General features: G+C 55.7%; 7 protein-coding genes across 7 annotated transcripts; 1 reads left to right on the top strand and 6 right to left on the bottom strand.

The window, feature by feature from the left end:
* Positions 1–135: 135 nt before the first annotated feature.
* Positions 136–1,317, bottom strand: F5144DRAFT_495521 (LicD family-domain-containing protein; the record flags this gene model as incomplete). Its single annotated transcript, XM_066786105.1, has 4 exons — positions 136–193; positions 254–866; positions 937–981; positions 1,044–1,317. 4 exons carry the CDS (start codon positions 1,315–1,317, stop codon positions 136–138), a joined length of 990 nt encoding a protein of 329 aa, XP_066639528.1.
* A 532-nt stretch (positions 1,318–1,849) lies between these two features.
* On the bottom strand, positions 1,850–3,680 carry F5144DRAFT_339301 (uncharacterized protein). Its single transcript, XM_066784214.1, has 2 exons — positions 2,831–3,680; positions 1,850–2,771 (listed from the first exon to the last, which is right to left on the bottom strand). Exons 1-2 carry the CDS (start codon positions 3,596–3,598, stop codon positions 2,040–2,042), a joined length of 1,500 nt encoding a protein of 499 aa, XP_066639527.1. The 5' UTR covers positions 3,599–3,680; the 3' UTR covers positions 1,850–2,039.
* Positions 3,681–5,081: 1,401 nt separating this feature from the next.
* Positions 5,082–6,053, bottom strand: F5144DRAFT_339305 (ER lumen protein retaining receptor-domain-containing protein). The gene is made up of 4 exons (XM_066784215.1): positions 5,941–6,053; positions 5,818–5,876; positions 5,688–5,754; positions 5,082–5,612 (listed from the first exon to the last, which is right to left on the bottom strand). Exons 1-4 carry the CDS (start codon positions 5,966–5,968, stop codon positions 5,119–5,121), a joined length of 648 nt encoding a protein of 215 aa, XP_066639526.1. The 5' UTR covers positions 5,969–6,053; the 3' UTR covers positions 5,082–5,118.
* A 388-nt stretch (positions 6,054–6,441) lies between these two features.
* On the bottom strand, positions 6,442–7,746 carry F5144DRAFT_339289 (P-loop containing nucleoside triphosphate hydrolase protein). Its single transcript, XM_066784213.1, has 3 exons — positions 7,613–7,746; positions 6,941–7,563; positions 6,442–6,876 (listed from the first exon to the last, which is right to left on the bottom strand). Exons 1-3 carry the CDS (start codon positions 7,697–7,699, stop codon positions 6,528–6,530), a joined length of 1,059 nt encoding a protein of 352 aa, XP_066639525.1. The 5' UTR covers positions 7,700–7,746; the 3' UTR covers positions 6,442–6,527.
* Positions 7,747–7,908: 162 nt separating this feature from the next.
* F5144DRAFT_581472 (mitochondrial 54S ribosomal protein uL16m) lies at positions 7,909–9,196 on the bottom strand. The gene is made up of 3 exons (XM_066789436.1): positions 8,627–9,196; positions 8,422–8,563; positions 7,909–8,372 (listed from the first exon to the last, which is right to left on the bottom strand). Exons 1-3 carry the CDS (start codon positions 9,062–9,064, stop codon positions 8,203–8,205), a joined length of 750 nt encoding a protein of 249 aa, XP_066639524.1. The 5' UTR covers positions 9,065–9,196; the 3' UTR covers positions 7,909–8,202.
* Positions 9,197–9,275: 79 nt separating this feature from the next.
* On the top strand, positions 9,276–13,244 carry F5144DRAFT_339246 (replication factor RFC1 C terminal domain-containing protein). Its single transcript, XM_066784211.1, has 5 exons — positions 9,276–9,568; positions 9,627–9,669; positions 9,725–9,766; positions 9,820–12,462; positions 12,519–13,244. The coding sequence occupies exons 1-5, from the start codon at positions 9,472–9,474 to the stop codon at positions 12,859–12,861; spliced, it is 3,168 nt and encodes a 1,055-aa protein (XP_066639523.1). The 5' UTR covers positions 9,276–9,471; the 3' UTR covers positions 12,862–13,244.
* A 551-nt stretch (positions 13,245–13,795) lies between these two features.
* On the bottom strand, positions 13,796–15,145 carry F5144DRAFT_339267 (GrpE-domain-containing protein). The gene is made up of 2 exons (XM_066784212.1): positions 14,689–15,145; positions 13,796–14,626 (listed from the first exon to the last, which is right to left on the bottom strand). Exons 1-2 carry the CDS (start codon positions 14,947–14,949, stop codon positions 14,183–14,185), a joined length of 705 nt encoding a protein of 234 aa, XP_066639522.1. The 5' UTR covers positions 14,950–15,145; the 3' UTR covers positions 13,796–14,182.
* Positions 15,146–15,173: the final 28 nt, after the last annotated feature.

The raw sequence follows: 15,173 nt of genomic DNA, 5'->3' as shown, positions 1-15,173 counted from the left end.
ATGGTAAGTGCCAACAGATAGATACTTTCTGATGGCCTTCGTTACTAGCAACTACTAATGGAGAGTTACAGAGATAACTTCAACCTTCTCCGTCTCCGTGCCATTATTCCTATCTGTGTTCGTCTTATTAGTGCTCTACCCTTCCGTCTTGTTCGTTTTAAGCCACACTCCCAATTCAGGTTCCCATCGATGCCTGCAAACAGTGTGTTAGCAACCCCTACCTACCTTAATCACTCACCTCAAACAAACTCACCCAGCCCACTCGGTAAAGGCCAGACTGCTCACCCCATACTCCCCGATCAGCATGCTGTGATACCCCCAGGGCACCAGCGCGGGCACCCCCTCAAACTCGGTCTCACGCAGCGGGAACAGCTGCCCCGTCGGGTACTCGTGGAAGTTCTTACAGCTCCACACGCCGGGCCGGCCGTCCGGATCCCGCTCCGACAACACGGTAATATCCACAAACACCCCCGTCTCGACATCAATCCACCGCGCATCAATCACATTCTCACCACCGCTCCGCCCCGTCTGCGTCGCGAACGCGTTCACATCAAGGAAATACTCCCGTTGGCGCACACCCCGCCGGCGCCCTCTCTCCCCATCTTCCTCACCACACTCACCAACACACTCCTCATCATAATCCTCCTCCTCCCAAAAAAACCGAAACCGACTCTGATTCCACCCCCCTTCCACCAACCACCCCAGCGTCTGCCCACTCACCTGCGCGTCCACGTCCCCGTCCCACGGCAGGATCCGCCCGCTCCACCACCACCCCAGCAGCGTGCCGTGTGCGAGCCAGGTGGGCAGGCCGAGGGAGGCGAAGGTGGTTAGGTAGGAGCGGATTAGGTGGGTGAGGGTTGTGCGGTCTGTTTATTCCCCGGGAGGGGGTTAGTTGGGGGTTGAGGATTTGGGAGGGGGGAGGGGGGGTTGACGTACGCTTGTTGTGGGGGATGTGGCCTTGGTAGAAGCGGGCGTCGTAGTCTGTGCGGGTGTGTTAGTTGGGAGATTGGGATTGGGGGTAGGGAGGGGGAAGGGTGCTGTACGGGCTAGGGCGCGGCTGTCGCCGGCTTCGTGGAAGTATTTGTATTCTGGTGCCGGTTCTGGTGTTTGTGGTGGCTCGGGTGGCGGACTATGCTGCGAAGGAGGCGGTTGCCTTCCGGGCGAGCTGTGCTTCTTGTATTGTTGGGCATACAATGGTACGGGCTCGCCGCCCCCTCTCGCCACGGCAGCAGTGCTGATGAGGACGGAGAGACCGAAGAGGGCGGCCAGCAAAAAGCTGAGCTTCTTCGTAGAAAGGTAAGCTGAGATGGCTCTCATGGTTGGTTTGGGTGACGCGACTGAAAGGCTTGGATGATGACTAGGCTGGCAAATAACGTCCGGCCGTTTGATGGACGGAATGGCGACGACAATGAGGGCTAGTAGTTGATTCCAGATGTCTACAGCTCGGACAAGCCACACGAGGTGCATGTAATACGCAGTAACTGGTGGCTTGTCTGGAGGTTGTTGAAAAGTTGCAGGATGCCTCAGCCAAACTGGGGCCTGATGTCCAAGATGTAGAGGAAGTCCTCGGACTAGGCACTAGGCACACCTGCACGTGTCAAGGCCTCGAACCTTGCGTCCGGGAGCGGTCCGAGCGATGTATCTGGTCACGGGGCGGTTCGCCTGATCCATGGTATTTGCATCCCCGGCGGCTTAACAAAAGAAGGGAGTCACATGCCCAGGTGGTCTTCATGGCCGGGATAGCCCATCGTCGGGAAGTTGTGTCTAAGCGCAGCGTGTAAGCATTTCAAAGGGGAGGGCACGCCCTTAACCAAGTCTTGGTCTCTAATCAACGTTGAGATGTAATTACTATCTAGGTAACCAACTGACGCATGAATAAAAGGGGTATATAACAAAACAAGCCACACCACCCCCCACCACCCCCTCTCAAGCAACCACCACCTCAATATTAAATAACCACAACACCCACCCTCCTTTCTAAACAACCCCACAACGCTACACCACACCCGCACACCACCACCACATCTTACCCCAACCCCTCATTTACCCAACGTCCCAAACGGACTCACATCCGTACCGTCCCTCAACCACCGGTCCAGCGTCGGCACACTCCCACTCGACGCCCTCTGCCCCGCCCCACTTGTTGATGCCGCCGCTGTTGGAGGAGTAGTATTGGTGGGATTGGTAGCTTTGGGACTCGGGAACAGACTGAATTTACCACCCCCTGCGACGGCCGCTGCTGCCGCTGTTGCTGCTTGTGTTGCTTGTGTTGTGGTTCTTGGTGGGGGTGGGTTGCCGAGCTGGAATTTGGGTGGGGGTCCACGCGTGGTGGTGGTGGTGGTGTTGATGGTGGATTTGCGGGGGCCGTAGTAGCTGACTGCGTAGCCGACGCCCTTTCTGGGTATTGACGTGGCGGTGGCTGCTGGTTGTTTGAGGTCTGAGGGGAAGCGGAAGCCGGCGTCGTCGGTGCTGTAGGTGCTGCTGCGGCCGTCGTCGCTGGTGGAGTAGTCCTTTTTGGAGGAGGAGATGGAGTATGCTTCGTTGGAGGCGCCGGTCAGCTGGGGGTAGCCGATGTTGCCGTTGATGCCGCTCTCGCTGCCGCCGCGGCCGAGTCGCCGGCGCTTGTTGTTGCGCTTTCTGCGGAGGACGAGCACGAAGACTATGCCTGTGAGCAGTGACGAGCCGATGATGCCGCCTACTACTGCCAGGGCGGTTTGCGTCACGGAGAGCGCGGCGCCTTGGGCTTGTTGGATTTGTGTGTTGGCTTGGTCCTGGGATTTGGTTAGCCGCTTCATGCCCGCCTAGATCTTGGGTGCAGCTGTAGACCTACCCGCAAAGCCGTGGCATCAGCCTGTGCCTTTTGTGCCACGCTCGCCGCCGATCTCGACGCATCCATTGCACTCTGACTAGCTAGCCGGAGGGCACTCGAGAAGCTCGCGCCCATGGAGCTGGTAAGGCTCGCCATATTCTCAGACAATGCGCGGCTGGCGCTCTGCGATGCCGACTGTATCGCCTGCGAGATGGCACGGTCTGCGCTTGCTCTTGCCTCGTCTCCTCGTCGCGACGCCTCCGCCGAGGCCTGCGACATAGACCGCGATGCAGATTCGGCGTTGCCCTGCTGTAGGCGGGCGCTCGCCAGCTGCTGCTCCGTCTGGCTGAGCCGCTGGGTGGCCTGCTGCAGCGACTGGCTCAGCTGCTGGCTGGACTGGCTCACTTGCTGGCTCGCCTGGCTGACAGATCGGAATTGGTTGCTGACTTGCTCCAGCTGGTTGCTGAGCGCCTGGATCTGCCCCTGGTCTTGCCGTGCTAAAAGTGACGGGGGCGGCGTGATCATGGCTTCGCACCCGCCCCGGACCACATGCGCCGGCTCTGCGGGCGGCGACCGGGGATGCGGGATACTCCGACCCTCCACCTCACCCGGTATCCTCCTCCATACCGGCTCGGGCCCTCCCGCCCCTCCAATAACGGCCTCCTTCCCATTAACCGGTACCACCACCGGAACCGGCCCGTATGCTACCCCATTACCAACCCAAGCACAGCTCGAGCATATTAAAAAGAGAAGCGAAAGACGCGGGAACAACACCGGTTTCCTGGCCATGGTGCGCGAGAGATCATAAAAGAAGCCAATAACCAAACAACTGAGTATTACCGCCGGCGGCAGAATCGAAGGAGAGTGGCACGAGGGACGGCGGACCTGGCGATCATCCTTTCAGCCAGAAGGACTGACAGGTGTGGGAAGGGAGGGAAAGGGTGGAAAGGGAATTAGCCAAAACGGGAGAAGAGAGAGAGAGGGAGAGGACAGAAACAAACAGAGGAGGGCAGTGGGAGGGTAAAAGAAGAAATGTTTGCATAGCTTTCTCCCGACTCGTCGTTTAGAGGATCAGGAGACGAATCCGGGTTCACTATGCCATACTGCCCAACAAGAGCCGGAAACAAACTCGCAACCGAGCAGTGACAGATCATCGAGGGGGGAGAGCAGAACCGGCGTGAGCAGGAGACGGTAACAGCCCCCCACGCCATCATGCCTTGGTGCTGGCCGGCTATCACGACAGTCGGCACTGCGTAGCTCCCTGGTAGCAGCCACCAAAAAGCCCCAAGAATCCCCGGCCCGTCATCCCATCAGACACCAACCAGACGAAACGCCCAAGAGAAAAACCCCAACCATTGGCATCCAAGTCCAGCCAAGCCCAGTTGGCCCCGGAGCCTGGCGCAGATCGCGCCGGAGGCACACCGCACCGGGGCGCACGGATGTCCCGGGGTCGGCCGAATCGGGGGGTGCCGGGGTGACCTGAGACGGATGGGCGCGGGGGTGTTAATGCTACTCGCTTGACCTCAAACGCAAACGGCCTGGTTTTATGCTTGGGTGCTCTGCCTTTCCCGGGTTTCCACTAAAAAAAGACGAGAACAATAGGGTTTCCGGGTTCTGGTTCTGCTTTCTTCTGGTCGGTGCGTCTCAGATGGGTGCTCGTTACCGGTGTTGGTGGTGTGTTGGAGGATGGCGCCATTCCCTTACACTGTTCGGCAGCTACTTCACTCGCCGATGGGATTGGGTCGAGTTGGCCCCTTTCTTGGCTTTCCCAGACATTTGAGAATGGCCTGGTCAGCACTGACGCGGGCCATTCATTGAGAAGGAAATGCCCCCCTTTTCATAACCAAACTCACTCGCAATCCTACAGACACCACCCCCCTGAAAATAACACGCACACTCCCAATTTTTAAACACAAAAACTGTTATCTATATACACCGAAGACGGTTCAAAACACAATATCCGAGCCCATAGCCGCCGCCGCCGCCACCTCCAAGTCCGACGGAATAATAACCAGCCAACATCTCCGAACGCCAGACATGCATGTCCGTCTTTTCCATTCCCCAACAACAATGGAAAACAGTTTGTCAGACCGGACGGCCTGGCCCGATTCGCCGCCGCCGCCAGCCCAGCTTGTCGTAATTATGACATTGTCCCACCCACCTAGCCGTGTCATTCATCACACATTTCACCCTTCACCCCATACCACATCACCAGACACAGCAAAGACCGGGTGAGGAGGGTGTCGGCTTGCACCCAGGGTTTTTGATTCACAACCTAGTCCCATCCTCCCAAAATCCGCGCCACCACCTCAAACAGGCAGCTTAAACTTCTCGCCCTTCATGACCTTGGTGTAATAGATCCAAAAGAAATCGCTATACAGCAGCGTCTGCAAGACGCCCGCCACCACCGCGACGGTATCAATCTTGTGGGTGGTCTCGGTCATGTAGCGGTAGATCCAGTTGGGGATGTACAGGGCGCGGTAGGTGCCGAGGGCAAACAGGTAGTGGGCGGTGATGGCCTCGGCCTCGCCGGTGCGCTGCAGCATGAACAGCTGCGGCAGGATGGCCACGCTCTCCAGCCAGATCGAGAAGGCCCAGAACACCTCCAGCACCGTGTACCGCACGGGGAAGAGCAGCGCGAGCGCCACCGCGAAGCCGAGCAGGTATTCCACGCGGAAGGTGTCCAGGTTGGCGTCGTTGGTCGGCTTGTACTCGCGCGCCATCAGGTAGATGGTGTAGAACTGCGAGCAGATGAAGAGGATCTTGAAGATGAAGTTGTATGGCGAGTGTGTCCATGGGAGGTCTGCGGGGGCGGGGTTGGGGTGGTTAGTGGCATGGCTCCTGATGCGACGACTCGCCATTGAACGTGGGGGCATACCAAGGTATCTTGTGACGTAGACAATCAGGTAGAGAACCTGAGACTTGAACGAGATGCCGGAGCAGCTCTGCGCAATTTGGTGTTAGCATCCCTAGGGAGATGGCCATGCGACAATGGCAACAATGCGTACCTTGAGCTGGATAATCTTATGCAGTAGAATGAAGATTGATGCCAGATGGGAGAAATCCCCTACGAAAGCCAATGTCAGCCCCTCTTGCCCCTCTCCCCATCACCCCTCCCTAGGTATCCATACCGGCCACGCGAAAGAGGTTGAGCACCATCTTCTTCTCTCGGTTCGCCCCCAGGCGCACAACGTAAACTCGATAGCTTCGGGATCGCAGTGTCGGGCTGCCGCAGCAGAGCAGCTATCGGATTGGCTATCAGGTAGCCAGCTTGGGGCTTTGTTTGGCGGTTGCGATAATTGGGTCGGGAGGGATCCGTCGTTGGTCGGTCATGGAATTCGAGGTTTCGGTTTCCAACAACAGCTGGCCTTGCTTGTTGGGGACACGGTCGCGCCTTTCAACGGCACGGCAGTTTGATGCAGCTGTAACTTGTAAGAAACGGCCCCACAGGCAGCTGTTGGCGAATCAAAAGTCCGGAAATCGCCAGGTGGCTCGAGGACACCGAGGGCATTTCAGGGTTAGGGTGCGTGTCAGTCCGGCAGCCAGATGTGTATGTACAATACCATGCAACTCTAGCCGAGCTTGGGTTCAGCGTCACCCTCAAACGTTAGAAGGTAGTAAACAAAGGTTATGGCCTGTCAACCATTGGGATGCCATGCAATTCTATTCTGCTCAACTCCTAGCACCCACCCCTAACGCCTAGTCCGACGAGTCCCCCTCACATATCTATGCTCATCAAATACATCTCAAATATCCTCATAAACTTGGCCACAAACGCTTCAAGATGGAAAATCACCTTTGTGCCTGTCCGAATCCTGTGCTCAAAGAAGGCGGCCCATTTGATGACATCCGCCTTGAGCGCATCGTCAATGAGCGGGATCAGCTTGAACGTGAGGGTCCTCAGGATCGTGGTTGCGGGGATGCAGTGCGTCAACAAATCGTACAACTTCGACCGGACCTGCAGGATTCGGGCTGGTGTGTGCTCCTCCATGATCTCCTTGGCGATTTGACCGATGAGCGCCTCCCAATCTGGGGGCGGTATTGGTGTCGTGTCTGTGACTTTCTCACTGCAGGATAGAGGGGTTAGTATGGCACAGTCTTGCAATTGCCAAAGTATCAGGGGTGACTTACTTCTGTGCGTGTACCGCCTCAAACATCAGGAGCGCCTTGCGCAGGTTCCGTCCGCTCTCTTTGGCAATCCTCTGGTGCAGGCCCTTCACCACCGGCCACCCCTCCTTCTTCGCTGACGCAGCCAGCACATCACTGATCTCATCCTGTGTCGGGGCCGCCACCCGGACAAGTAGGGTACGCGACCGGATAGGCGCGATGATGTTCGCAGTCGAGTTGGCAAGGAGGATGAGCCGCAGGTTGGGCGAGTATTTCTCCATGGTCCGACGCAGCGCCGCCTGAGCATCCCTGCTAAGGTGGTCGGCCTCGTTGATCACAACCACCTTGAACTTCTGCCTCGCTGACTGGTCAACCTGCTGTGTCTGCGCAACCTCCTTGAGCAAGTCCTGCACGACGACCCGGTCGTAGCTGCCGACATCGGAGGGTGTGATTTCGAGGTGGTAGATGGAGGCAACGATGTTGAACTCGAGCTTGCGGTTGCTGCTTGTTTGGAAAACACGCGCATCGATCTTGATTTTCTCAACACCAGGCCCAAATAACTCTTTTAATGTGGCAACAATTCTTGTCTTCTTGCCTGCACCCGATGGGCCGTACACGAGGAGGTGGGGGAAGTCGCCGCTTTGCGCCTACAAATGGTTAGCTGCTGGCTTTCGCATGTCAATAAATTGGTCTTACCAGGGAGCGCAATCGTTCTGAGAGCTCCTCATGGTATGTAAGGGCATCTAGAGATCGAGGCCGGTGCTTGTCGACAATGAGTGCCATTTTAAAGTTGTTGTCGTCAGAAGATTGTAGGAATTGTTCAGCAGGTGAGAGCGGACTAGAGGAAGACGCGTCTGGGTGACGCGACGTGCAGGAGTCGCCAAAAATCAATTAAGCGGTTGCAGGGGGTGCACGGACCATACTAGGCAGGCATCCGAGGGGCCAGAACACAAAACCGAATAGGAAGCTTTCTTTTAGTGGAAAGCTAATATGTTCCATGGTAATGTCCGTAGGCGATGTCTTTTCTGACCTTTCTGACTTCCATAGGATTACAAGCAGCAGCCCTCACAAGATGCTATAGAAACCTAACCGCCCCGGCCAACAGCGAAGCAAGTCCTCCAATCGTTAATATGGACATTGTAGGTTATGACTGTGCTCCATAGAACTCGTAAATTAAGTGGGGAAAGGTCTGGGGCTACAGTTCTGTGCCAAGAACCCACGAACCGAATACATGGACAGTTGTGTTAGTCTACATATTATACAACAGAAAAAGCATAGCCCGACGGTTACGAAGGAGGGGGTGCCGCGGGGGGCGTTTCCGTAGTCGGTGGTGGGGGCGTAGCTGCCTCTGCAGGGAGCTTCTTCCATGGCTGTCTCAAGTCATCCAGCGTGATACCATCCAGCTTCGTGATTCCAACAACAGCCGGATCCCCCTTCTTGACGAACTCATATTGCCCTAGATAACAGTTAGCAGATGCAAATTGATGCTGGTATAAATTCAGTACCTGGTAACTTGTTCCCCGCAAGACGGAAGGCATCCCGGATGACCTGTTCGTGCAAGATCCCCTTGATCTCGAAAACGACCTGGTTGATGGCAATCCTAGCGGCCCAATGGTCGAAAGAGCCCTTTCCTTTACCCATTCTCATCTTTGCACCGGCTAGTGTCAGTGAATTGCCAAGCTCCATAGTACACCCTAGACATAGACATACCTCGTTTCCGCTGACAAACACACCAACGTTGCAAGCAACCCTCTTGTACAGCCGATATTTCTGGCCACGCAACCGCTGCTTGATGGTGTCCTCGGCCATCTTGAGATGCTTGGCACTGATTCTGCGGTGGTGATCGCACATGCGCAAGCCGTAATCGCCCCAGACGACTGTTGTGCCTTTTGTCGACCCGCCCGTCGGCACTCTGGGCCTGCCCTTCATCATCTTCTTCTTTCGTGGGAGGTTGGGTTCCAGCCATGACCCCGCCTGGATCGCAGTCGCCGAAAATAGCCTAACATGTTGAGGAGTGAGGGTGGATGCAACGGGTGCCGAGGATCGCAGGATGGCTGTCGAGGGGAGGGAAGCTCGGAGTGGTGTCGCTGGCGTTATCCTTAGTGCCTGAAAGGCACTGAGGAGCCCCGATGAAGCGTTTGGCCTCATGGCGATCGAATTGGCTGGGGTGGTCGGCCTTGACGATTTGGCTGGGCGTATCTCCAGCGCCGAAAAAAGGCCCCAAGCAATCGCATCGGAGAAACTGCGGGAGAGCGGTTGAACTTTAGACACCGGTACAATGATATTCACTTAGACGGTCACCCTGAGCATGTCACGCTCTAGCGCGCTGCACGCCAAGATCCAAAGCTTAACCGCGTCGCCCTTTTGATTACAGCGCGTCTGCAGCTCCAAGTCTCACGACCAATGTTCCAGGCTTCCGTCATCTGCCTGGACCCCAACGGCAATACAGATCAAAAGGAGGAAGGGTGCTTAAATGCGCATTCGCGCTCGTTCCCTCCTCTGATTTTCCCTTTAAATTACTCGAATTAACGACAAGATCTACCACATCGCCCACCATGCCAGACATTCGCAACTTCTTCACTTCCAAGGGCGGTGCTCCCCCGCCGAAACCTGCAGCCAAAAAGGAGGAAGAGACAAAAAAGGCTCGGGGTAGTACGTGTGCTCAAACATTCGTTTTTCAATGATTTGGTGTTCTAATCGATTTTAGAAGGACGCAAGGTGATTGAGGACAGCGACGAAGATGAGGTTGTCGAGTAAGTGCATGTGATAGCGCCATCCAGAATTGCCAATGGCTAACAGAGATTGTAGGACGAAGAAGCCGACCAGGTCCACTCCTCGCAAGAAGGCAGCGTGAGTTGTGCTAGTTGGACCCTGGCCCGTTTTCCATTCTTAACCATAACTAGAACCCGTACCGAGGTGGATGGCGAAGAAACCACGGCCGCCAAATACTTTGCGTCATCCAAACCGAAGCCCGATGCCACAAATACCACCCCAAAACCTGCATCCAAGACCCGTCTGGCCCCTGGCGCCGAAGTCCGCGTGAGCCCCCGAACCAAACCAGCGGCAGCAAAGCTAGTCCCGGAACCAACCAAGCCGGCGCAGAACAGCACCAAGAAGAAGCCCATTACTGCTTACAAGAAGCACGACCGAGACGATGACGATGCATTTTTGGACGATGATGAGGATGCCGGGGATGACATCTTCGCAGCGGGCGTGAAGGGTGGCAACAAACGAAAGAACGACGAGTATGTCGAAGAAGACAGCGAGGAAGATTTCCTTCCCAAGCCCAAGCGAGTAGCTTCTCGTGCCGGTAAGCCTGTCAAGGCCGAATCCGACGAGGAAGTTGAACCGACCCCAAAAACGACAGCCAAGAAAGGGCCGGCCAGGAAACGCAAAACCCCGACTTCGGACAGCGAGGAGGACGAGGAGGATATCAAGCCCGCGAAGAAGGCGGCCCCGGCCAGACCCCGCGCCCCAAGGGCCAAGAAACAGCCCGAGCCCGAGGCCGACGATATCAAGGCCATTCTCGACAACGTTCCCACAGTTCAAGCACCTGACGCTCCGGCACCCGACCCGGCCGCCAAGTTTGACTGGCGGAAGGCGGGGGCAGGAGGCGGGAATTCTGGTCCGCCGCCAATGGCCGGTGCTGTCGATATCCCCGAAGGCGAGGACGATTGTCTTGTGGGTAAAAGTTTTGTTTTTACCGGCTTGCTCAAAACCATCAGCCGCGAAGAAGGGCAAGCCCTCGTTAAGCGGTATGGGGGCAAGGTCACAGGCGCACCAAGCAGCAAAACAGACTTTGTTGTCCTTGGAGATGATGCTGGCCCTAGCAAGCTTCGGAAGATCAAAGAACACGGTATTAAAACGATTGATGAGGAGGGCCTGTTCTACCTCATCAAAACGATGCCTGCGAACGGCGGTAGTGGCAAGGGCGCCGAGAAGGCCAAACAAAAGCAGGAGGCAGAAGAGAAAAAGATTCGAGACGAAGCGGCCCGGATGGAGAAGGAGGAACAAGCTCGCAAGGCAGAAGCCGAGAAGGCGGCGAAGAAAGCCGCTGCAGCGCGCGGAGGCCCCCCTCCTGCGCCGACTCGGGTTCTATCCCAGTTGTGGACAACCAAGTATGCACCCACGCAGCTTAACCAGATCTGTGGCAACAAGGCAAACGTCGAGCGGATCCAGGGCTGGCTTGACAAATGGGCGATGCACCGCAAGTACAATTTCCAGAAAAGGGGTGCAGATGGCATGGGCGGATATAGGGCCATCATTATCTCTGGGCCACCCGGTATTGGTAAAACAACAGCTGCCCACCTCGCGGCCAAGCTCGCAGGATATGACGTCCTCGAGAGCAACGCTAGCGACACGCGCAGCAAGAAGCTTGTCGAGAACGGCGTCAGCGATGTGCTCAACAACACGTCGCTGATGGGCTACTTTGCAGCCGACGGCAAGCAGGTCGACGTTGGCAAAAAGAAGATTGTCCTCGTCATGGACGAGGTTGACGGCATGTCCGCCGGTGATCGCGGCGGCGTCGGAGCCCTTGCCAAGTTCTGCAAGAAGACCGAGGTACCCCTAATCCTGATCTGCAACGAGCGCAGGTTGCCCAAGATGAAACCTTTCGATCACGTTGCCTTCGATGTCAAATTCCAACGCCCCACGGTCGACCAGATCCGGTCCCGGATCATGACCATATGTCATCGGGAAGGCCTAAAGATGCCCCCCCAGGTTGTCAACGCGCTCATCGAAGGGAGCGGCAAGGACATCCGCCAGATTATCAATATGCTATCCACCGCCAAGCTCGATCAGACAACGATGGACTTCGACCAAAGCAAGGCGATGACCAAGGCCTGGGAGAAGCACGTTGTCTTGAAGCCTTGGGACATCTGCCAGAGGATGATTGGAGGAGGTCTTTTTGGCCCGGCCAGCAAGGCGACGCTGAACGACAAGATTGAGCTCTACTTCCACGACCACGAATTCAGCTTTTTGATGATTCAAGAAAACTACCTGCGGTCGAAGCCGGCCGCGCTGACAGGGAAGAACTACAATGCCAGGATGCAGAACCTCAAGTACCTCGAGCTTGTTGATCAGGCAGCTGAGAGCATCAGTGACGGAGATCTAGTTGACCGCATGATCCACGGTCCGCAGCAACACTGGAGCCTGATGCCCACACACGCAGTCTTCAGCACTGTCAGGCCAGCAAGCTTCATTGCCGGTATGTTCACCGGCCAGACTGCATTCACGTCATGGCTTGGCAACAACAGCAAGACCGGAAAGCTTGGTCGCTTCGTCCGCGAAATCCAATCACATATGCGTCTCAAGACGTCGGGCGATCACAACGAGATCCGACAACAGTATCTGCCTGTGCTCTGGCACCAACTGGTCAAGCGGCTGGAGGTTGAGGGTAAGGAGGCCGTCCCGGACGTCATCGAGCTCATGGACAGCTACTACCTCACCCGAGAGGACTTTGATAGCATCAAAGAACTCGGCGTGGGGTACCAGTCGGAGGACTTGATCAACCTTGACACGCAGACCAAGTCGACATTCACCCGGATGTAAGTTGCTCATATACCTCCTTAGGGTCGCCGTGACATGACTAACTTGTTTCCAGGTATAACGCGGCATCGCATCCTGTGCCCTTCATGAAGGCTAGCAACATGGACGTAGCCGTGGCCGCGAAGAAGGCCGACAAGGATGTACCCGACTTGGAAGAAGCTCTTGAGGAAGAGGATGAGAACGACGTTGCTGAGCCTGCCGAAGTCGATGAGGAGGAAGAACTCGACCTCAAGAAGGACAAGTACATCAAGCAGCCCAAGGCCAAGGGCGGGAAGAAGACAGCCAAGAAGCCGGCCAAGGCTGCGGATGATGACGAGGACGATGGCGGTAGCAGTAAACCGTCGAAGGCCAAGGCGAAGCCCGCGGCGAAGGGGAGGGGACGGCCGAAGAAAGCTTAGTAGTGCTCGTGGTGCTCCTGAGCAAGGGCAGGGGTTGGACTCATGCAGCATTTATACAGCCGTTTACACATTTAGCTAGCTGTGGAAGGCGCTTTAAGAAACGGAGCGACATCGTTTTTCAAGTTATCATCAGCTACCTAGTCACACATCGAAGCAGAACTAGGCTCGTCCACTGTATGAACCCGTTCTTTTCTTCGGGGAAATGCTAGCTAGCACGGGTTATGGCGGCTATCATGCGTGCTGAATGCCTGTGTTGTTGCCGGCAGAGGCTGTGAACCCCTTGTTGCTGCTCAACCAAATTACCAAGCCAATGCTTTGCACCATGCCATCCACACCCCAGTTTACGGAACGCTAATTACCTAGCGGAGAGAGAGATGTCATGTTAGAGACGCAGCAGTGTATATTTACTCGGCAGGGAACAGCATGGGAAGCCATTTGCAATCGAATGTCACAACCCCTGAAAATGTTATTGGTATCTCCATCCCCGATATCAACAACGTAGTGACGTGGATGCAGTGTGAAACCAAGAGGGCTAGTGCTACCTTATTCATAGAAGAGCCATAATAGAATTTATGAGAAAACTACCGGATATTCGCACCGACAACTTCGGGACATGCCCGGCCCTACCCATTTCGAACTGCTTGCCACTACCATCACGGTGGCGTTGTGCCTTGTCTTGGGACAACGCGCAAGTGTAGTCAAACATAGATATACCGGTGATTTCACATGAAACCAAATGTCGCTTCTGTAAAACAAAAAGGATACAAAAAAAAAAAAAAGGACAAATAGAAAAGGGGGAGCTTCCTGGCCAAGGAAATCCCGCAGGGTGACCAAGTGTGCCAAGAAACAGATGTGACTAAAGTGATCGGCCGAGGCGAAACGGAAGAAGAGAGAAGAAATTGAGGGAATATCAGTCCTTGTTTGAGAGGAAAGTTTGGGTGATGTGTGTTGAATGCTAGGTTGATTTGTTCATTGTAATCTTTCTCACGCGAAGAATCCACCAAGTATGCAAAGTAAAATCGCCGCCAACCATCCCCGTCATTTGCATTAGTAGCGTAATCTTTGTGCGTGTCCGAGGCTCTATATACCCGTCCGAGAGCAACCCGTCATCTCTATCCCTTTTTTTCCGCATTCCATATGCTAAGCAGGTTTGAACCGACATCATGAGAGGAGCATTATACATCCGAGACCAGAAAACAAAAACGCCCGGCCGCCCTGGTCCCAAGATAACGTGGCACGTGCGAACAAATCCAAGAGTGGTAGTAGTACAGGGGAGGAACAGCCTCCCGGAGAGTGAAGTTTGGGGGATCGAAAGCGCCGCTTAAGTGTTCTTGACGACGCCGACCTTGGCGGGCCTGAGGATGCGGCCGTTGAGCTTAAAGCCCTTCTCCTGGGTGTGGAAGACGGTGTTGTGCTCCTTGTCCTGCATGGGGGTCATGAAGGTGGCCTCGTGCTCGTTGGGGTTGAACACCTCGCCGTTGGGGTCGAAGCGCTCGAGGCCGTGCTTCTTGAGCGTCGACAGCAGGATGTTCTCGGTCATCTTGAGGCCGTCGTACAAGTTGACTAGGTCCTGTGTGTGTTCCGTCTTGTTCTCGGGCTTGAGCTTCTCGTGGGGTACCATGGTCAGGGCACGGTCGAAGTTATCGACCGATTCGACCAAGTCCTTGGCGAACTTCTGGATGGCGAAGTCCCGCGCCGCCTTCATTTCGCGCTGTGTCCGGTCTTGCAGGTTGCGGAAGTCGGCCACGGAGCGGAGGTAGCGGTCCTGAGAAGCTGACGCATTAGTATGACCGCCGCTGATAATGGGGGTAGAACTGAGTAGCTTACCTTGAGGTCGCGGACCTCGGCATCCTTCGTCTCTAATTGCTTCTTCAGGGCGGCCTCGGGGCTCTCGGCCTCGCCATTCTCCTTCCCCTCCTCTCCGTTCTTTTTTGCGGCATCCGTTTCGGAGCTGTACCACCTTGTCCTTGAAATGGCGAGTGGTGTCTGGTAGTAGGATTGGGCAATCGCAATGGTTTGCCTCTGGGTGCCGAGTCTGGCAGTGGAGCGGAGGGCTCTGGAAGTGGCCGAAACGGTTTGTCGTAGCATGGTTGTGAATGTGCTGGGAATCTGCTGCTCCTAGAATCAAGGGTCTGTCACTCAAAGTTCAAACTTCAAACTCGCGTGTTGCTCAAGAAATTTTATGGGGGCGAGGTAGCCGGCTTGGCTCCAGGCCCTTTGGCCGACCGGAGCTCAACTTTGCAGGCGGATCATTGACGGGCCGCCACAATTGTGTCGAGGTACCTAGGGGCTGAAGCTTCTGTGGCGGATGA

This window comes from Chaetomium tenue (assembly GCF_020726465.1).
Source record: "Chaetomium tenue strain MPI-SDFR-AT-0079 chromosome Unknown F5144scaffold_6, whole genome shotgun sequence".
NCBI lineage: Eukaryota > Fungi > Ascomycota > Sordariomycetes > Sordariales > Chaetomiaceae > Chaetomium > Chaetomium tenue.
Note: the sequence above shows the minus strand (reverse complement) of the source record. Positions and strands in the feature narration are given on the sequence as shown.

Bases quoted from the DNA above. Each gene is read 5' to 3' on its own strand.
- F5144DRAFT_339301 (XM_066784214.1), bottom strand. From the start codon at position 3,598: ATGGCCAGGAAACCGGTGTTGTTCCCGCGTCTTTCGCTTCTCTTTTTA. The intron at 2,772-2,830 runs GTAGGTCTACAG...ACCAAATCCCAG, and splicing joins CTGATGCCACGGCTTTGCGG to GACCAAGCCAACACACAAAT.
- F5144DRAFT_339305 (XM_066784215.1), bottom strand. From the start codon at position 5,968: ATGGTGCTCAACCTCTTTCGCGTGGCCG. The intron at 5,877-5,940 runs GTATGGATACCT...TGGCTTTCGTAG, and splicing joins CAACCTCTTTCGCGTGGCCG to GGGATTTCTCCCATCTGGCA. The intron at 5,755-5,817 runs GTACGCATTGTT...CAAATTGCGCAG, and splicing joins ATAAGATTATCCAGCTCAAG to AGCTGCTCCGGCATCTCGTT.
- F5144DRAFT_339289 (XM_066784213.1), bottom strand. From the start codon at position 7,699: ATGGCACTCATTGTCGACAAGCACCGGCCTCGATCTCTAGATGCCCTT. The intron at 7,564-7,612 runs GTAAGACCAATT...AACCATTTGTAG, and splicing joins CAGAACGATTGCGCTCCCTG to GCGCAAAGCGGCGACTTCCC. The intron at 6,877-6,940 runs GTAAGTCACCCC...TCTATCCTGCAG, and splicing joins GAGGCGGTACACGCACAGAA to TGAGAAAGTCACAGACACGA.
- F5144DRAFT_581472 (XM_066789436.1), bottom strand. From the start codon at position 9,064: ATGAGGCCAAACGCTTCATCGGGGCTCCTCAGTGCCTTTCAGGCACTA. The intron at 8,564-8,626 runs GTATGTCTATGT...GCCGGTGCAAAG, and splicing joins TGTTTGTCAGCGGAAACGAG to ATGAGAATGGGTAAAGGAAA. The intron at 8,373-8,421 runs GTACTGAATTTA...ACTGTTATCTAG, and splicing joins TGCGGGGAACAAGTTACCAG to GGCAATATGAGTTCGTCAAG.
- F5144DRAFT_339246 (XM_066784211.1), top strand. From the start codon at position 9,472: ATGCCAGACATTCGCAACTTCTTCACTTCCAAGGGCGGTGCTCCCCCG. The intron at 9,569-9,626 runs GTACGTGTGCTC...CGATTTTAGAAG, and splicing joins GACAAAAAAGGCTCGGGGTA to GACGCAAGGTGATTGAGGAC. The intron at 12,463-12,518 runs GTAAGTTGCTCA...ACTTGTTTCCAG, and splicing joins AAGTCGACATTCACCCGGAT to GTATAACGCGGCATCGCATC.
- F5144DRAFT_339267 (XM_066784212.1), bottom strand. From the start codon at position 14,949: ATGCTACGACAAACCGTTTCGGCCACTTCCAGAGCCCTCCGCTCCACT. The intron at 14,627-14,688 runs GTAAGCTACTCA...TCAGCTTCTCAG, and splicing joins CCGAGGTCCGCGACCTCAAG to GACCGCTACCTCCGCTCCGT.